This window comes from Camelus dromedarius, chromosome 8 (assembly GCF_036321535.1).
Source record: "Camelus dromedarius isolate mCamDro1 chromosome 8, mCamDro1.pat, whole genome shotgun sequence".
NCBI lineage: Eukaryota > Metazoa > Chordata > Mammalia > Artiodactyla > Camelidae > Camelus > Camelus dromedarius.
The window spans coordinates 31,937,868-31,958,877 of NC_087443.1; the positions used below are offsets into that span (position 1 = coordinate 31,937,868).

Below are 21,010 nucleotides of genomic sequence, written 5' to 3' on the forward strand. Positions count from 1 at the left end.
AGGACCAAAAGTTCTAACTGTCTGTGTGACCCTAAGCAAGTCACTACTAGTCTTAGAGCTTCAGTTTCCTCATCTGTAAAATGGGGCCAATGATGTCCACGGTGCAGGAATTAAGAGGATTGAATGAGATGTGAATGTAAATGCATGGAAGAGGCATACAGCTTGCTATTAACCTGAGGCTATGATTAGTATTCATAACTAATAACCATCCATCCTGGCTGAACCATTGTATAAAATCATTTCCCCTGTGGTGGTCCACAAGGTAATTTTAGGTGATATGAGAACAAGTATTTTAAATTAAAATTTAATGTATGTTAGAAAAAAAATAAAACTAGCACATCAAATCCAGGATTTCACAAATATTATTGCTTAGAACAAGGACAAGTCAAAACAATAGGAATGACAACTTACTGTTTTAAAGAAAACTATTGAGTAAATAAGACTCCAGGTAGCACAAGGTTAGGGCAGAGATCATACAGGTGGTTTGAGAAATGCTGGCTGAAAGGAGACAGCAAAGTGGGGAGAGGAGGCTGGTTGTTAAGAGTGGGCAAGAGTGGCTGAGTCAGGGGTGGGCTAAGAAGGGATGTCCCAGAGGACGGGAGAGGACACCTGTTGAGAGGCTATTGAGCCGCCTGCCCACAGATGCAGCCCTCTCTGGGTTCTGGAACAGTCTGTTCCACCCAGAGCTGGGTTGTTTAGGCCCCTCTCTAGGCATCAGGGACATAGAGTGAGTGAAAGAGGCCCCTGCCCTTCAGAAGCTCCCAGCCCGGCCAGGGAGACCCACCTCTAGTGGCCATCCCTGCTATGATGGGGCTGGGTCTGAGTCTCAGGGGGTTTGCGGGAACTAGTTCCCTCATCCTGGGGGTCCTCAGCCTCCCAGGAACAGGCGATCTATTGAATGAGGGCATCGTCTCCCTGTGTCCCCCCCCTGGGAAGAGGCTCCAGGCCGATGTACAGTACAGTTTACCCTCCATCCCCCAGGCCCAGGACTGAGCATTGTAATGCCTCCCCTCCTCTCAAACCCTGGAGTCTGTAGACAGGCTCTCTGGAGTCTGAGAAGTCTCCATGAGACTTTAAAATATTTGTTTTCATTTTGGAATAATCTAAAAAATCAATATAAACATATTCTGCATCATCTGGATGTTTGGCTTACAGCCGATTATGTGATCACAAAATTTTAGTGTCTACATTTACACTGATGTTTACGGAAAGCAGTTAACTTTTTTTTTTTTAATTTAAGTAGAAGCTACATACAGAAAAATGCACAAAGCTTAAGTATAGAGCTGGATGAATTTTTACAAAGAGAACACATTTGTGAAACCAATACTCAGATCAAGAAACACGATATTATTACTGTCCCCCAGAGGATTAAGACCTTCCACACTAGAGGTATCCTGTCAGTATCTTTGAACTTGATATAACTGGGTCTTATAGAATGACTCTGGTGCCTGGCCTCTTTCTCTCAACACAACACCAGTGTTATCCATCCATGTGGTTGGCATGTAGCCATAGTTGACCGTGGTTAATTTCTAACCCAGCCCTTCTCAAAGTGGGATCCTCAGAAGTGGTTCTGAGGGTTCTATGAATCCATCATTTGGAGAAAAGCAAATGTGGGTACTGGCTGGTTCAGAAGGGGAAAGAAAGCACCCAACTGTGGGGCACGCAGTCCTGTCCTGGGCATTCGCTCCACAGCCCAGGTTCCACCACAGTCCTGCCCTGACTTGCGTTTTCCCCAGGGCACCAGGTCTTTGCAGACATTATTCCCTTTGCACCCTCCTCTTGCTTGTCTGCCGGGCAAAGGCCTATGTGTCTTGTGGCCTCTGAAAGGCTGCCTCCTCTGTGAGGTCTCTCCAGCTTCCCTGGGCAGACTCAGGCACCCTTTCTCTTGTGATGCCACTGTGCTTTGTCCATGTTGTCCCTGAGCAATTATCACACTCGGCAGTTATGGCAGGTCTGTCTCCCCATTAGACTGTGGGCCTTGTGAGGCCAGGACCATGGAGGAATACTGGACTCATTCTCAGAGTGACCAAGGAGGGAGTCTTGCTGCCTCTACCTGCTGCCGGTCCAGAGCCACCAGAGGCAGGGGCAGGGTTCCCTGTTCTGGCTCACCTGCCTCGTTAAACATGGGGTTCAGTTGGCCCCAGCATCCCTGTATCATCAGTAAGGGTGGACAATGTCAGAGCTGTGGCATGGGGCTTCCTTGGACCAGCCACACACCAAGGAGTTAAAGGGCTGGAGAGCCCTGCTTGGGCCCAATGCCAGGCCCCAGGGCCCAAGGGTGAGTACTTTACCAGGCAGGTATCAGTTTTCTTATCTGTGAAATGGGGACAATGAACTTGGTCACCTTCCTCTTTCCTGGGAAGAGTATGAGGTTAATGAATGCCCAAGACCGGACATGACTATACCTACAACAGAGTGCAAGCTGCCTGGAGGCAAGGGAATGGCCTTGGTGACCCTTGGTTCTCTCTTCCTGCCTAGAACTAAAGCACTGTGATACCTACAATTCAGCTGCACCTGCTCATCTTGGCTCCCATCCCTGCCCTGGGTGAGTCTTGGCTTGGAAGCCCTAATCTACTTGCTAAGCACCTACCCAACTCATTCCCACCTGAATTTGCCCAGCAACGTGCCCTGCCCCTGTGGTGCTACCTCCACTCCAATATAGTAAATTGGGTTTCACTGTCCCTTTTAACAGAACCCTATTCGTAGTGCCCCTCCTTCAGGCAGTCTTCTATCGATGTTGTACACACTGGCTCATCTATGCTGTTAGCATTTGTGAAGGGTTTTGGGTCATAGTTGTCCCCCAGCTTTGATTCCCACTCTATCCTGAGGTGGAACTAGGGCCCACAGAGTGTGACCTGTCTGGTCCTTGGAAGGATGGAGGTGGGGACATGAAATACAGCTTCCTGTTGCCTTGACAACCAAAAGTACCCCTATGAGCTTCTTCATTGGCCATTGAGGTCGAGGGCCCGCCTCCACCATCAGAAGGCACCAGCCCGAGGCAGACAGGGAGAGACCCCTGTAAGGAGATTTAGAGGGGGTGATGCATCTCGCTTCCCATCCCACAGGGAGACCCATGGGCATGTGATCCCACTTCTCACGGCCATACTGGCTACAGTGGAGCTGTGTCCTAGAGTTACTGGTGGGTGGGGGTGGAGGTAGGGGAGCATCACACAGGACGTTTCCTCAGGCAAGGATGAATCAATGCAGAGCTGGGTGAATGGACTCAAAGGACCCAGAAGAAAACAGTTTTTCTTTCCAACAATTCAGGTGGGGGAGGTCTGGCTCCGTGGGGCTGTAGTTGGGAGGTGCCCGAGGGCTGCCAGGCAGAGGAGAAGACACTGTAAGGCTGGGAAGGAGGCTGAGGAGGAAAAGTATTAGGGAAGTGGGTGGGGAGGATCCCACTAGCAAAAGAGGGTGAAGTTCCTGAAGGTAGACGTTTGAGCTTGGAGTCACATAAGACCCAGTTCGAATCCTCGCTCTGCCCTCTCCAGCACACAGGTGCCTTCCTCTCTGTTTGGGAGGAGGGATTGAACACCCATGATTTTGTGCTGATCCTTGTGCTGAACAGCCTAGGAGTTCCCCCCACCACCCATAATGCCCTCAAAATCACCCTGAAATAGGCGGGTACCATTTTACAGATGAGGAAACTGAGGCTTAAGGAGGCTAGATGGGAAAAGCCCAACGTGAGCTCAATTCCCAGACGTGAGAATGATCTGGCCGGCTTGGCGGTTATCTGGAGGGAAGTGGGAGGTGCTGTTCCCACCCCTACTCCCCAGGCATCCTGGCCTGCCCGGAAGGAAGGGTCGTGCCAAGCTGTGAGGCTTGCGTGGTTTCCTTTAGCAAAACTGCGTCAGACTCCCTCTGGGGGGTAAACCGCCGCTAACTGGTGACAGCACCTTAACTACACGAGAAAGGGGAAACCAAGAAAGTTCTCTGTGCAGGAGACAGCAGGTCCAAGATAGAGCCACCCTCAGGGAAGGAGGAAGAGTGTTTCTAACTCCTTTTTACCCTTTCAAACTTGCCTAGCATTACTAGTGGAAGCCCTGGTTTAACAATAACAGACCCATTTTATTTAGCCTAGTAACTGGGACTGAGACCTGGCAAGGAGCTGCCGCACGGTGGTACAGCACTGATGTGCTCCAAGGCAGGGGCTGAGCCGTCAGTTTGGGGGCTGGATATAGATTAGATTGGACCTAATCTCTGAGCCTCACATTCTTCATCTGCAAAATGGGCTTGATTAGATTGTGAAGACTGGGAAAAAGAATCATGACACCCACCTGAGCTTTCTTTGTGCCACCTGTGATCTGGATGGATAAAGCAGTCCTCCCTGCAGAGTGGAGTGCCCCCCACCACCTCACGCCCAGAGTTTCCTGGGACCCCTCAGAGTTACAGGTATAGGCTTTTTCCCAGATACCTTTGTAGTTCATCTCCTAGGGCCAGAATTGTTAACAAACACAGAGCACCTAAAAGTTGACGTTTTTTGAATGCCTAACATAGGTCATGTCAGGCTCTATGTTAAGTGTTGGACCCTCATCAACTCTTTTAATTATCCCAGAACAACCCTTCCTTTCTCCTGAAAAATGCTATTATTGTCATCCCCTTTTTGCAGATGAGGAAACTGAAATTTATAGAGAGGTTAAAAAAGTTCACCATGTGAATTTCAGACTCTTTCTGATGTTAATGACAAAAAACCCTGACTCAAACTGGTTTATGCTAAGAGAGGAATTTACTGGCTCAGGAAACTGAACAATCCAGGCATGGGTTGACCTGGAAACTCAAAAACATAAAGACTGAATCTTTCCACTCTGCTATGAAGGGTCATCTGCAGCCTCAGGTTCATATCACCCCCAATTCTATTTCAGTAGAAACGAGGGTCTCTTCTTGGTAATTGCGACCCAAGTTCCAGGATTTACTCTAATTAGACAATTAGGAGTTGTGGGACCACTGATAAAAGGCACTGTCCAGGAAGGTTCTGTGCTGACTGGTGGGTGTGGTCACAGGCCCCATGCATGTAGCCCCACCTGTTCCAATGGGCTGAAAAGGAAGGAGGGAGGAATGTTTCTTCAAAGAAGGATGGGAAGAGATGGGGAATGGGTGCCAGCAGCTCCCTCTCCCTGTGTCCTGCACACTGAGGTCACAAGGTCACACAACTGAAAAGAAGTAGAGCCTGGATTGAGCCCTGGCAGTCTGACTCCAGACCCCCTGTCCTGAACACCTCTACACCCTCTGCTATGGGTGCCAGCCTGGTACTAAGTTCCTAGTAGAGAAAACAGAGGTGGAGGATGGGGCCTCCACTCCAGGAGGGAGCCACCCCTTCCTCATTGGTCACAGGTCAGTCCTCATCACATCTGGTGCCCATCCCCACCTCTGGCCTTAGTTCCTGTTCTCATAGCTGGACCCCAGCTGTTGCCCGCCATGCTGCAGATGGCCCTCCATGTTTAGCCATAGTTATGCACTGTCCTAGGGTCTAGTTGTTCCCTGTTTCTCCAAGCAGAGAGGAGGTTCCTCCGGGACTGGGACTGTGTTCTCCCTTCTCCTGTGTGGGGTACCCCTCTTGGACCCAGCAGGATTTGTGCAGCAGGCAGCAACTGTGATTTTGAGGGACCCTAGAAAGGCCCTTCTCTACCCTCTGTTTACTTCCTCTACTTTAAAAAATTCCATCCTTAGAGGGGGTTTCACTCCTTTAATCCCTGTTAAGATTCCAATTCCTCTGAGCAGAGGGGGCATAGTAGGTCTTATCACCCATTCACACTTCAGTGAGAAGTAGTTCACAGAATCCTTCCTGAGGGCAGGCTTTGTTATCGTGGCCCCTATTTTTTTGAGGGCCTACTGTGCACTCTCCACTGATTCAAGAGCTTCTCATACATTATCTCACTTAAATCTCACAACTCTGTGAGGCGAGTGCTGTTATTATCCTTGTTTTATGGATAAGGAAGCCGAGGTCCAGAGAGGTTAAGGATCTTGCCCAAGGTCTGCACGCAGTGGTGCAGGAATTTGAATGTAGGAAATCTAGTCCCAGAGCCTACACTGCCTATCATTCTACCAAGATAATCCCTAACACTCTTTAGCTTACAAATATATTCAGTGTATTCATACACATCTCTTGGACCTCCCTACTGAATTCAGAGGGTAGTTGGTACAGTCATTATCTTTTCATAGAGGAGAATGTTGAGGAGGCTAAGTTCAGTCAAGTGGTGATTTAGACTCAGCTGTCCCATTCTCAGATCAGCTCTCCTTCCAGGTCACCATTCAGCACACAGTGAGAGGAGCCTTGAAGGTGGCCCCCAAGTGAGAGAGGGAGGATGAGGTGGGCACAGAAGCTGAGAGGTACCAAATCAGAGCTGCTCCTTCCTCTCCTTTTCCTTTTCTTCCTCCCCTTTTCCTTTTCTTCCTCCGTCCTTCTCTTCCTTCCTCCTTTCTTCCACTTATTCCTTCATCCAACTGAGCACCTACCAAGTGTGAGGGCTGTGGATAAGCAGTGGCCAAAACAAGTGTCCCTTGTGTCCTTACAGGGCTGACAATCTGAGAAGCAAACAAACCAACAAAAAAAACCACTTGCTATTTATTGAGTGTTGATGGTGAGCTGGGCCCTGGGCTAAGTGCTATATACGCACCGTCCTCACAGCCCTCTTTTTCAGGTTGGAGACTGGGACTTCGGAAGGGCCAAGAGTGTTATGTCATTTAATATGAGTCCAGTTTGACTCCAGCATCTCCCCACTAGGCTGGACTGCCTCCCTCTTGGGGTGTAGTGAGGATCCAGTGAATATTTTTGGAGTGATGAACATACACACACACACACGCTCTGTGACCCCAGCACCCAGCACCAGAGGCAGCCAGCTCTGCTGTCTCCTGCACCCTCCCTACCCCCATGAACCAGACCCCATCCCATACAGGAAGCTGAGTGGGGCAAGGCCATCTCCCAAGGCAGGGACAGGCTGGCACACTGCAGGACCTCTGGACTGAAACTCCCAGGGAAATGGAATGAGAGTGATCTAACCAGAGGTCCTGGAAGGATAAACCAGGGCCTTAGGGGCTGGGGGTGGGGAGCAGGGAGAGCTCAACTCTTCTCCTTGGGCAGCCTTTCTTCATGGCTTCCTTGTGCCTCAGTTTCCTCTTCTGCAAGTTGACCTGCTCACAAACTGTGTCTGAAGTGTTATCCATCAGAAACGTCCTAGAACCAGCTGGATGCTTCATCCTCCCTGCTTTCTGATCTGGTTCTCCCAGGCATTGTAGGGATTTCGTTTCCCACTTTAAAGATGTGGAAACAAGGCTCAGAGAGGCTGACCCCCAGCCACATAACGAGTGTTAGAAATGCGAAGAAAACCCACCCAGTTCTTGAGTCTAACGTCCCAGCAAGTATCTACTAAGCCTCCACCAAGATAGACTTGTCCTAACGCTAAAAGCACCGATTCCAGTAGGGGGTGGCAGACAAGGGAGAAAATGCGGAAAATGTTAGCAGAATAAGGTGACAAGAGCAAGAGACCTTTGGCGGGCAGAGGACAGAGGTCGGCTCAGGGCTCTCTCAGCTCCTGCACTTGGGAGAAGCCAGCAGAGCAAAGGTTTGGGGGCTGGGAAAGTGCAGTGGGGAGAGCTGGGGCCTGAGGCGGGTATTCTTTGCTCAAGCGGAGTTCTGACTGGGAGAGGGAGTTGCAGCTGCCTCGCCCTCCAAAATACCCAGACGGAGCCCCTCTTCCTGCCACCCTGAGGCAGTGCCTAGAGTTTCCGCTCCACCAGTTTCCTTGTCTTGGGTAGTTTCCAGCCCCACCTGCTTTCTTGGAGCTCAGTTCATCCATCAGTCCTGCCGGGCATGTACCAGTGTCACTCTGAGTAACTCCAGGGACCCAGGGTGACTTCATCTGTTCCTGATTCAGTTTGACTCACACTCCCCATTTCTGGAAGGTGGCTCTTGGCCATTCTTACCCCACCACTCACGCTCAAGCACCCAGGGCCTGTGGGAGTGGCGTATCCTCCTCCCCACTCCGGATGGTTAACCAGGGCTGTGTCATGCAGGGGAAGTGGGGTTCCCTGTGGAGGGAACCCTCATCCACCCAGATTAACTCACTCCCTCTACAGCTCACTTGGGACATCTCCTTTCCAGTGATCACAAACATGATCTAGTCTTACTTTCCTATTTTTGACAGGAAAAGGACATTATCTAGGAAGACTAGTTATGTTAATTGGTCATTTACTCTGAGCTGGGCACTCTGTAGGCGTCACCCGAATCTCACAGCATTTCATTACTGGTCTTCAGTTTCTGGATAAGGAAGCTGAAGTTCAGAGCACAGACTTGACTTGTCTGAGTTCACACTGCAACGAACTGGCCCAGCTGGGCTTGGAACCCAGGTGTACTTGACTCCAGAGTTGTATAGCCAGGGCCCTCACCTTACCACCCCTCTCCAGTGGACCATAGGTCGGGGGGCAAAGGGGGTGATCATTCTGCCCCATCAGCCTCAGCCTGCTCAGGTCTAGTCCCACACCCGCCCCAGGATCCCCTGGGGTTGAAGGGGATAGAAGCGCTGAGAGGAGGCTGACCATGTGCTCAGCCAAGGGGTCTGAGGGCTATCACCTCCGTGGTGGGAAGAAGCCCAGGCCTACAGAAAACTCACTGGAGGCCCAGCCCTTGTGAGTGAGCCAACCTCTGCAGCTTGGTGGAAGTCACGGCTGGTCACTCCATCTCATTTTTAGGTGGGCCCAGGCCTGCCACTTCAGCTGACCCCCTTTCCCTCCCACAGCTGGTCCCTTCTGCTCCATATCCCTCCCCTGGGTCTCTCCCACCCAGTACAGTGGCCACCAGCCACATGTGGCTCTTGGGCACTTGAAGTGTGACTAGTGCAGCTGAGGAACTGAGTTACCATTTTATTTAACTTTAATCGATTTACATTTAAGCTTTAAAACTGATACTCAATGCAGTTATCAGAAACATCGAAGTATGTGTAGAACAACTTGAATAGCCAGGGCCCCCATCTGACCACCCCGCTCCGGCAGATCTACCTTTTAAACTGCAGATTTTATGAAATCTAAGCATGGATCATTTTCTGACAAAAATTTAGCAAGTATTTTAAGTGTAAACGAGGCACCAAATTTTTAAGACTTAGTAAAATAAAATTTTAAAATATGTCATTCATGTTTTTATATTGATTATGTATTGAAATAATTTTTAATGTATCAGATTTAAAATTTTAATATTAAATATTAAATTAAATATTTAAGATATCATTGAAATTAACATCACCTGAGTTTTTAAATGTAGCTATTAGAAAAATTTCAGTCACTTATGTGGCTCATGTTTCTATCAGACAGTGCTAATTTAGAGGATAAATGTGTGTGTTCAAATCCTGGCTCTGTGTGTCCTTGAGCAACTTAACCAACCTCTCTGGACCTCAGTTTCCTCTAAAACAGAGATAATTTTAAAAAGAAAAAAAAAGAAGAAACAATTTTTTAAAGGAAAAAAATAAAATAAGAAAGAACCCCAAAGACAGAGATAATAGTAGCACTTCCCTCATAAGAGTTGTTCAGAGGAATAAATGAAATAATGTTTGTAAAGCACTTAGCACCCTGCCTGGCATATCGTAGTGCTCAGGAAAAAAGCAACATTATCATAGGCCTCCTTTTATCATAACACTCCAAGTGCAATTCAGTTAAACGCAACAATATTTACTGAGGGCCTGCTCTGTGCCAGGCTCTGGGGAGTGTAGAACTAGCCCCATCACTGCCTCTGCTCTTGTGGAATTCCATGAAGCAGCCACTAAAAGAAACAAGATAAGTGCAGGTGGTGATGAGTGCTGGGGAGAAAATGAAACACAAAGATGTGCAAGAAATGGGCTCAAGGCTGCTGTAGCAGGAGTGGCCAGGGAAGGCTTCCCTGTGGAGCATTTGAGGGTACATTTGAGCTAAACCCCGCTGATGTGGAGCCAACCAGGTGACGCTCTGAGAGAAGCGTGTTTCCGGCCGAGGGAACAGCTTGTGCAAAGGCCATAGCAAAGCCGTCCGTCTTCTTTATTGCACAATCTGCTTCATCAAATTTTCCACTTCTTACATTGTACTTTCTCCTGGCCACTAGACTGTCCCTGTGTTCACAGCAACTTCTGCAAAGCTGGTCCACATTATTCCCCTTCTCATCTGTTCTATTCTCTCTCTGCCCATGCAAACCTCCTCCCATTTCTGGCCCTTCAGCTCCCATCCCCCGTTTTAGAAAACTTCCCCTGGTGGTTCCTGTCCCCACTGGTCTCTCTCTGGGGTGCCTCTAGACTGAATACTTCATTGTACACCATCCTGGTTCCCAGCCCACCTCTTCATCTTTCTGGGGCAGTCGTGCCTTCCCAACAAACTTGCCCCTTTTCCCAGGGCAGGAAGCAGAACCAGGTCTTACAGTCTTCCTAGCACTCAGCTGAGACGTTCATTAACACCTATGGATTGCCCGGTGCTCACTCTGGGGAAACTGAGAGGCGTGTCTGCCCAGGCAGAGTGGAAAATCCCTGGCTGGGGGAAGGGCTGTGGAAATTTCTTCTTAACCTTCTCCTTCCAGACTTGAACTTGCTCCAGAAAGCAGTCAAGCATTTGCCCAGCAACCTGCAAGGTGGCTCTGTTATTTCTCCGGCCCCCACCCTCACCCCACCCCGCCCCAAGCTTGAACCTGGGGAGCAGTGACGGGGTGGGGCTGGGAAAAGCAGCGGAGACAGCTGCTGGCAGCTGAGCTCTGCCTCCAAGAATCATTCTTGAGGTTATCCAGTCCCACCATCTCAGTTCAAAGATAAAGAAACAAGGTCAATGGCAAAATCATGCTAGACTGCAGGGCTCCCCTCTCCCAGTTCAAACTCTTTCCATTGCCCCATAATCCCGTTTCCTCATCTGAAAAATGGGACTAATGATAATAGTACCTTACTATATATAAAACAGATAAACAATAAGGTCCTACTGTAGAGCACAGGGAACTATATTCAATATCTTGTAAGAGCCTGTAATGAAAAAGAATATGAAAAGGCGTATATAAATGAATTACTATGCTGGGCACCAGAAATTAACAACATTGTAAACTGACTATACTTCAGTTAAAATAATAATAATAATAGTACCTACTTCATAGGACTGGTGATACGTTAAGTGAGTTGAAGATGTAAAGCATTCTATAAACATGAGCCCTAGGCCTGCCCTTCCTGTAGCCCCATGGTGGAGTGGGCAGTTTCCATTCTGCCTGCTGCTGACTTCTGGGGGACTTAAAAGAGGGTTTGAAGTTATCATCAGGGGCTGGCAGTTTCCAGTGAGGACCAGCCCGGGTTGTCCGTAGACTAATGTCCACAGCATGTCTGGCCCCTATGTCTCCTGCTGCTTTTTTAAATGTCTGTAGGTGCAGTTTGGGTGAATAAAACACGAATTCACTTAACATTGTTGCTGAAGTCACAGGTTTTTCATATCTTCACTCCATCAATGATAGCGAAAGTCAAAATTTTTGGAGGCTCAGAATGGGTTGGGGGCCACTGAGACAGGTTCTCCAACCTCAGCCCTTCTCTCCTGGGGGCTCAGGCTCCTCTCCTGTCTTCTGAGACGAGCCAGCCCGAATCAGCTCTCCGACTCTGTCCCAAGCCCTTGATTCCCCACTCCCCTCCAAAGGAATGGGAATGAGGTCGAGGGAGGCCCAAGGGAGAGAGTGAGAAGAGCTGCCCTCACATCCTCAGGGCTGAACTCTCATTCTTCCTCCTCTGGGAAGCTGTCCTCACTCTGGCTCCGAATTCCTAGAACAGACAGGAGTCTGCTAATCCATCGCCCTCAGCCAGCCGTTCACCACTTACCACCTTGTAGGTGTGGGTGCAGTGGGGCTTGACTGGGGTCATTTGGACCTGCACTGAGAAGTAGAGAGGCATAAAAGTGCTTGACAGTGTTGTGCAGTATTGGTGGGAATTTAAAATGGTGCAAATGGTGTAGAAAACAGTATAGTGGTTCCTCAAAAAGTTAAAAATAGAATTAATCATATGATCCAGCAATTCCACTTCTGGGTATGTACCCAAAAAAAGTGAAAGCAGGCTCTCAGAGTTATTTGTACACTCATATTCATAGCAGCATTATTCACAGTAGCCAAAAGATGGAAGCAACCCAAATGTCTATTGACGGATGAAAGGATAAGCAAAATGTGGTATATCCATGCAGTGGAATGGTATTCGGCCTTAGAAAGGAAGGAAATTCTGATATTTGCTGCAGTGTAATTGAACCTTGAAGACATGGTGCTGAGTGAAGTAAGCCAGGCACAGTAAGACAAATACTTTATAATTCCACTATGTGATGGATCTAGAGAAGTCAAATTCATAGAGACACAAGGTAGAACGATGATTGCCAGGGGCTGGGAGGCGGGCAATGGGGTATTGTTATTTAGTGTGTATGAAGTTGCAATCTTGCAAGATGAAAGAGTTCTGGGGATGGCTTGCACAACAATGTGGATATATTTAACACTACTGAACTGTACACTTACACATGGTTAAGATGGTACATTTTATGTTTTGTGTATTTTACCACAATTAAAAAAAAAAGTGTTTGGAAGTGGCTCCAATGGGCTTCTCTAGGAGATGGTGGATTTGAGATGTCATGGTCCTTTCCATCCTCCTTTTCGTTCACATATGTTTGTCGAGCATTTGCTGTGAGCTGGGTACTGTTCTAGGCACACAAAAAATGTAGACTGACATTCTGTTGGCAGAGACAGGCAAGAAATGAAATTTGAACCAAAGTTCTTGTAGCTTCTCTTTGCTTTCCTTTTCTTGGTGAAAACTTTACCGTATTTATACTAATGGAATCATAATTATGGAACTATAATTAATGTTTTAAAACTTCTAGAGCTCATTTATAGACTTTTGTGTGTGTTAAATTGTTTTTAAATTGAGGTATAATTTGTATACAGTAAAGTGCACCCTTTTATTAGGTGTTCAATTCTATGGATTTTGAAAAATGTGTGCTTAAAAAAAGGTTGTGTTGATATAATTTACATACCATAAATTTCATCTGTTTAAAGTATACAATTCAGTGGTTTTTAGTATATTCACAGAGTTCTGCAACCATTGCCAAAATCAATTTTAGAATATTATCATCACCCCAAAAAGAAATTCTGTACCCATTAGCAGTCACCCCATCTCCCCTCTAGTCCTCCAGGTCTAAGTAACTAATCTGCTTTCTATTTCTATGATTTTCTTATTCTGGACATTCATATAAATGGAATCATACAATGTGTGGTCTTTCATGACTTGCTTCTTTCACTTAGCATAGCATTTTTGAGGCCCATCCATGTGATATCATGGATTAGTACTTCATTTCTTTGTATTGATGAATAATAGCCCATCTTTTGGATCTTCCATATTTTGTTTATCCATTCATCTGTCGATGGACATTTGGGTTGTTTCCACTTTGATATTATGAATAATGCTGCTATGAAAATTCATATATGAGTTTTTGTGTGGACATATCTTTTCATTTCTCTTGGGTGTATACTTAGAAGTGAAATTGCTGGGTCATATGGTAACTGTATTTTTAACACTATGAGGAACAGCCAAATTGTTTGCAAAATGGCTGTGATTTTTCAGTCCCTCGAGCGATGTGTGAGGGTTCCAGTTTCTTCACATCCTTACGAATTATTGTCTGTCTCTTTGAGTATAGCCATTCTGGTAGTATGAAATGGTATCCCATTGTAGTGCTGATTTATATTTCTGTACCAACCAATAATGTTGAACATCTTTTTATGAATGCTTATAGGTCATTCGTACACCTTCAGAGAGATGTCTATTCGAGTCTTTTGCTCATTTTTAATTGAGTTGTAAGAGTTCTAAATCGTATATCATATATATAGATTTGCAAAATATTTTCTCCCAATTTGTAGGTTGTCATTTTACTTTCTTGATTGTGTCCTTCAAAGCACAAAAGATTTTAAATTTTATAAAGTCCAGCTCATTGATTTTCTCTTTTGATACTCATATTTTGGTTGTCATAGCTAAGAAATCATTGTCTAATCCAAGATTATGAAGATTTACTCCTTTATCTTCTTCTAAGAATTTTATAGTTTAGTTCTTCCGTTTGGGTCTATGATCCACTTTGAGTTAATTTTTGTGTATATATATACTTCTTTAAAAAAATCAGGGATTAAGGTATCATTTGCATTCAATAAAATTCACCAATTTTAATTATACTGTTTAATTAGTTTTATCTTGTATACGTTTAATCCTTCAGTACTGTTAGTTTTTTCCCCCTGGGAAGTTAGGGATGGGGAAAATTGAGTATGTGCCCATTTTCTCTTTTTTCTTATGCCCCCGGGGTTTGCTTATAAATGTATGTGTGTCATTATGTGAGATTGCGTATGAAAGAGAGAGAGAATTTTGATTTTGATACCAGCTTCTTAAGGGTTCCCACTTACTTTGGCTTACTCTTGCAGCTCCATGGACCCAATTAATTATATGTAGGTTGAATGAATGAACACAGTAATCAGATGACAGTCAATCAGTATCTGCTCTCAGAGCCTCGGTACCCCACGGCCACAGATGTTTCCATGCAGCTGCCCACTGTTGGGATTGAGATGGAGATCCCCCAGCGGCACCCCTGCGTGGATGTGTCTCAGTTTAATGGGCTGTTTTCTAATTGTGATTCCTTTGTAAAGAGCCCCCCTTTCAGGATAATTACAGGGTCCTGTAATAATCTATTAATTGGGCCTGGTTTCTGTACCTCATGTTTCCTCAGCCTTCTGCTGGACTGCCCCAGCAGCACTTGGCCACCTCCTGCAGCAAGAGCAGGATGTGACTGAGCAGGACACCTGCGCTGGGGAACCAGGAGGGCTCAGGGGATCGAGCAGAAGGCACAGGAGGTAGGAGACCACACTTCCCACCTTAGCCCTGCAGCCCTGCTTTCTAAGCCACTCTGGGCCTTTGAATTTCTTCTGAAACATGAGGTAGAATTAAAGGAACCTTATGTGGGTACTGAATATGCACTGGGCTTAGAAAAATATGGCTTCGAAATGAAGCTGACTGAGCACATTCCCCCCCAAATGATTTTTTTTTACAAGAATTTATTAAGGTTATATATTGGCATGACTGTTGTTAAGATGATGACTTTTGAAAAGATGTTAGAGGAAAGCCAGGCCAAAGGGAAAGGGTGCAGGCTCCGCCACAGCCGGGCCGCCATCTCTTGCCCGGCCACTGGCTTCTTCTGCCAATGGTGAACTCCAGCCATACTTTTATACACAGCATTTCCTCACTATCATCCCCATGTGAAGAGGAGGAAACTGAAAGTGACTTGCTCAAGGTCATTGGCTAAGCAATGTCTGAGTGAGAATCCGAACCCAGATTTCACCAACTCTACTGTATGGTGGCCTTACCCACTGAGACACTACCTCCCTTCTAGGACCTTAGCCATTAATATTCCTCCAAACTAGGTGGCAGGCATAGTAAAACAACAAAGTGTTTCCACTCTGCCCTCCGGTCTCCTTAGCCTGAGAGTTTGAGGCTGGTGGGGGAATCTCGTATTGTCTGAGCCAGTGGAGAAGGGGGATGATCATGCAGTCGGACAACTAGGCCTGAGGGGAACCCAGGGGCAGGATACAAAACAGGTGCATACAATGGGATTGGAAAACCACTAAATTTTCAACACTGCCCTGGTGAAGGATGAGGCAAGGGGAGGCAGAGGGGTGTCATAAAAGGGCTGGAACTTGCTTTGGGCCTTAAAGGAAGGGCAGGGTTTTCAGGCAAGACAGAAAAAGATCACATCCCTGGTGGAGGGCACTGGAATAAGCAGAGTCTGGGGCTAGAGAAGGGGGCAGGCCAGGGGAGTGGTAGAGAGTGGTGGGCGGTCAGCCTGAATAGGGTGATTAAGGCCCAATACCAAAGGTCTTCAAAGGCAGACAGTGGGATCTGACAGTAGGGAGCTATTGCAGGTTCTCCAGTAGCATCTTGATGGGGTGGGAAATAGAAATAAGGGAGAGAATCCTTCATCCTAGATGAAGGGAGGCAATCAATACAAATTTTGTAGGCCAAATAGAAGGATTTCTGAAAGCATTTTCCAAAGCTGGATTTTATGTGTGAAGTCTTATAAGCTTTATTAGCGTTCTATCTTAGCGACAAAGAAGGCTGCTCCATCTTCTCTTCAAGAGCCCAATACCTGGGACAGAGCTCCCTGCTGCATCTTAGGAGGCCGAAGAGCCCCTTTCCTGTGGGGGGATTTTCAAGCCCTGTTAGGATGAAGAAAGTTAGTCTGGGCCTCAGAAGAAGGCATCTCAGCTGAGCTTTTGTAGGAACCCACGCTTTCCTCCCCCTTCAGTCTGACCATCTAAGAGGAGTCTAGGATGCTCACTGCCTCCTGGTCCAAGAGAGGAGTTAATGCTTACGGCGCCATCCAGCTCCTGTCTCCAGAAACCAGTGAGACTCTCTGTTCTGGAGTTAGACACCATTGGTTTCCTCTTTAGGGGCTGAGGAAGCACAGCCATGAGCATTGGTCCCAATCTCAGTTCCCCCAGGAAAGTGCCCCCAGACACCAGCTAAGTGCTGAGGCTGCTTCACTGCCAGCTCCGCCCTGAGGGGCTAGAAAAGGTCAGCCATGATCAAAAGAAGACAAAATCATTTAAAGGTTTGGGCCTCTGTTTACGGATCTGTAGAACATTACAAACTCCTGCCCCACCCATTCCTTACAGGGTGGTGATTAGGAAGATATGCTCAGAAGTAAGGGCTCTCTTAAAACTGCTCTAGGCACCTTTTTACTTGTTACCACTATTTTCAAATCTAGCTTGAACCCAAGTTCATTCATTTTGGGGAACCAAAGAGATGTGAGTTTTCTAAGCCATCCCAAAGTTCAAGACTCTGTGTCAGGATCCTAAATGCAAATGCAGATTCCTGGGGCCCTGCCCCAGACACACACAGTCAGAATCTCCACCAGGGCCCAGGGATCTGCATTTAATGGGAACCCCAAGAGATTTGACCATACACTCAAGCAGAAGGATTACTGTCTTACAGTTGGGCAAACAAGGCCTGTCTGGGACCAGGAAGAGAAACAAGGGAGATAACAACTCTCCAGAGGCTGGTGTGGGAGGAGGACTGGCCAACAGTTACAGGGAAGGAGGAGTGGGAAGGGCCTTGGCCTTCATCTGGCCCAACACCAATTTCACTGATAAGGAAACTGGGGCCCAGAGAGCACAAGTCCAGGTCACCCAGAACATTCATGAAGACAGGCCAGCAGTCCCCTGGCTCTCTAAGCCCTTGCCACACCACCTGTGTGTGTGTTGTGTGCTCTGCTCCTGCCTGGGCCACACCTCCTCCCCGTGGCAGGTCATGCCCCTCTCTGAGCCCTAGGTTCCTTGCCCAGTCAGAGACTTGAAATAAGTAGTCTTTTTCAAACTCCATCTCTGTAGCCTTTACATATTCAGAGATAAAATTTGTAATCTGACTGCAGAATAACTTGAACTGTGCCTTTTTTCACAAAGAAAAAAAAAGTCTTTTGCAGTTCAAGTGCCTATATGGCTCTTGGGCTCATGGGTCCTTTGTACCAGGGCCTTCTAACTCAGGGCAGCCAGGTGAGCTCTCCCTACTGAGACTCTGGCTCTGTGGGAGGTCTGACTCACTCCTCACCTTCCAGCACTTTCCCCTAGGAGCCTCAGCCAGCAGAGCCAAGGGAGCCAGGGTTCTTGACACAGATGGCACGCAGTCTACATACCTTCATTACCAGGCTGGCAGGCAGCCCCGGAAAGGCATAGAGAAGCACAGCTGGACCAGAGTCAGTTGAAACCCACCTTTCTCCAGCACCCATCCCCCTCCCTTTTATTTCATGGCACTGATGAGAGACAACTGTTTTTAACAAATTTTTTTTATTAGAAAAGTAAAAAATATTGCATAGATCTTAATACTTGAACATCAAGTGTATTCATGAACAGCAAGTATCTTCATGTAAACAGTTCTAGATGGAAGACCCAGATAGTACTCCTCTGGGGGAGGGGTTCCAGCCCCCACCCCAATCAGACCCATCCCCTCACAGTTCAGCCCTTCAGGACACATCTGGGGATGGGCCAGTCGCAGCTCCCAGGTGTATTTTCTCTTCAAGTGTCAAAGATCCCCAAGTGATCCTAACACCCACCCCTTCCTACTCTTACATTCATGCGTCTGTAAGATAGCTGCCTAGAACAGGTCAGTAGTGAAATTCTGATCCAAAAAAAAAAAAAAAGGATACAAAAACAAAGAACATTTGGCCCCTTCAGACCATGAGATACACAAACCACCTGGATGTCCTCCCCCCTCCCACCAGGGCCAGCTACCATGAACACACATCCTTTGCAGAGGCCAGTGCAGCCCAGCTGCTCTCCTGGCTGTCACACCACTGTTGTCTTAACTGTCAGTAACAATAAAAATAAGGTACATGCTACAATACACATCCAGCCAGAAGCCTGGTTGGCCCCTAAGCCTTTGTTTCATGCTACAGTACTGAGGGGCACGTGTCCCCAGGTGGGAGCCACCACACACACCTCAGTGAGCTTCCTAGGGATACACCGCATCACGCCCACCTCGACCTTCCTCCTCTCAAGTGGCTGTTGTCAGTTTTCTAACGACAGGCATCAGTCCCTCAGCTTCTGCCTGCCAATGTCCACCCCAAGAGTTCAATTGTCTCTGCCATGGGGGCACTGCCGGCCCCCCAGGCCCAAGTTCAACACTCCTCAATGAGCAGCTGCTCGGAGCTGTACAGCTTCTTCTTGATTACTCGGAAGCCGGTGCTCAGCGTCAGGGACTGGCTGAAGCCAGGGACGAAGGGAGAGTTGGCAGAGCTAAACAACCCCTGGATCTTGGGCCAGAGGCGTGAGTCCAGGCGCAGCACGAGGGTCAGCTGGAAGGTGGGCACCAGGCTGGGGTCGAGGGCCAGCTGGCCCACGCTGTGGCAGCTCTTGCCCTGCTCTACGCAGACGTCCAGCAGCGCCCCCCGCAGGCCGCACGGCTCGCTGTAGGACAGGCGCAGTAGTTCTTTGCCCACCTGGCTCACCAGCTGGCCGGGCATCAGCAGGCGCGCGGGGCGCCGCGAGCCCAGCCGTGCCTGGGCCAGGCTCTCCTGCAGCAGCTGCATCAGGTTGGCACACAGATGCTCATCCTCGGGGTCGCTGAGCAGCTCGAAGTCGGGCAGAGACACTCCATCCAGGTATGCAGAGTCTGGAAGGGAAAGCACAAAGGGGAGAAGGGGGTAAGAGCAGCTCCAAACGCGGGAGGTGCTGTTTCGCTAAGAAACCAGCGCTCCTTCCCACTCCGTGCCTCAGTTTCCGCCCCACACTCGTACCCTATTCTCCTATTCCCCTCCTTTGCCCGCCCCCCTCCGCAATCTGGGTTCGGATGAGATAGAAAGCCAAGGTGGCTTTGACTCCTTACAGCGCGGTGCTTTCTCACCTTCCCGGCCCCTCTAGTCGCGTCCGGCCCCCGCCTCTGGCTTACCTTCCTCTGGCCCAAAGCCACTGTTGCTGCTGTCCAGGGACTCGCAGTCCGAGCTCTCCAGGCTCGCACAGCGGCCAAGTCCCTCTTCTCGGGCCGCCGACCCCCAGGCTGAGCGAGGCGGCTGATCTGGGGTGGGAGTCCGGGACAAGGACGAGGATGAAGAGGAGGAGGACGACGAGAAGCGATCCCAAAGGCTAGGCATGGTGAGGACGGACGCCAGGACGTTTGCAGATGAGCTCACGGTGGTGGAGCGTAGAGACACTGTAAGACAAGAGCGGCAAGGACCGAGCGTCAGTCTGCGGGCCGGACAGGACTGCGAGCGCTAGGACTCCTAGACTGAGGCCTCTGTGCTCAACGATCAGCACACACATAAGGGACACTCACCAGCTAGCACGGTCAGCGAGAACTGCTGGGACAGGTGCGAACTGCTGCTTGAATGGGTGCGCGAACGGGTGCCAACCCCCGAGCTCTGCCCAGACCTGTCCCTTCTTCCCACCCGCACCTCCCCCTCGGCCTGCCGCGGTCCCTAGCACCAGAGCCGAGAGGCCTATAAGGACTAGCGCGGGGAGGCCACACCCCTTCCGCGCCGCAGCCCAATCCAGACCCGGGAGTGTGGCCCACTTCAGCCAATGGACTCCGGGCGCACGTTCGCAACGTTCTCTCCTGCCCGGTGACAGCCGCCTGGCCCCGCCCCCGTTGAGCCCCAGAACTCTCCCGGCCGAACCCCCCAGCCGCAGCCACGCCCCCTTTCTGGAACTGATCCTCGGCGGCTGCAGCTGCCAAGGTCCCCGAGGGCGCTCGCGTCAGGGGAGGATCAAGGAAAGACTTGTTTATTATAGGGTCGTGTTGCTGGGGGAGGGGGTAAGCCGCAGCCACTCCGGAGGAAAGACAGGGGAACTTGAGGGGGCAACAGGCAGGGAAAACGGTTGCTCCCAGCGTCCGGAAGGCTGCGAGCTACGGGCACGACTGGGCGCACGGGTGGATGCCCGTGGGACGGCGGCGCGGGGAGCGGACTATTAACTCGGCCGGCTCTCGCACACGTACCCCACGTTAACCATGCCTCACGAAGGGTAGGGATTTGGGGGTGGGGTCCAAACCGTAGGCAGTTCCGGGCACCGGGCTCCCCTTTCCGGGCGGGTCCACCTGCCTGCCCACGTGTTACTCTACAGCCCCAGGGGATGGGTTAATGGGGTTGTTCGGGCCCGCGATATGATCTTGGCCCCCAAACCGTGTCCACTCCCACCCTCCAGCTGCGTCCAAGAAGAGGATTTGAGGAACGTGGTTAAAGGAGTATTGACGGGCCCCCGTTCCGAGCGCTTGGTCCTGGAGCTGGGGACTGGGACCCATATCAGATCGACACACAGACCCGCCCACCAGCTCTACTGACCCACCGCCTTAACGGCGGTGTCTTCCCAGCCTGCTGCGGCCAAGAGGCCCCGGGTATCCGCCGGGTCCTAGCGCCCCTCTCTGGCAAAACGCTTTGTGTAAAAGACCCTGACAGTTGCATCAGGACCGAGGACCTATATCTCGGGGAAAGCCCCATAGTGCAATCGCCATCTCCTGTTTCGTCATTCAGGTAGAGGCCGCAGGAAATCTGA

The 21,010-nt window shown here is 49.1% G+C and overlaps 1 protein-coding gene and 1 long non-coding RNA gene across 2 annotated transcripts in view; one reads left to right on the top strand and one right to left on the bottom strand.

The window, feature by feature from the left end:
- LOC116155767 (uncharacterized) overlaps positions 1–21,010 on the top strand; it is a 54,149-nt gene that overhangs the window by 18,912 nt on the left and 14,227 nt on the right. The gene's annotated exons all lie outside the window — the stretch shown is intronic.
- Positions 17,794–19,948, bottom strand: DDIT4 (DNA damage inducible transcript 4). Its single transcript, XM_010984187.3, has 3 exons — positions 19,797–19,948; positions 19,413–19,673; positions 17,794–19,136 (listed from the first exon to the last, which is right to left on the bottom strand). The coding sequence occupies exons 2-3, from the start codon at positions 19,612–19,614 to the stop codon at positions 18,643–18,645; spliced, it is 696 nt and encodes a 231-aa protein (XP_010982489.1). The 5' UTR covers positions 19,615–19,673; positions 19,797–19,948; the 3' UTR covers positions 17,794–18,642.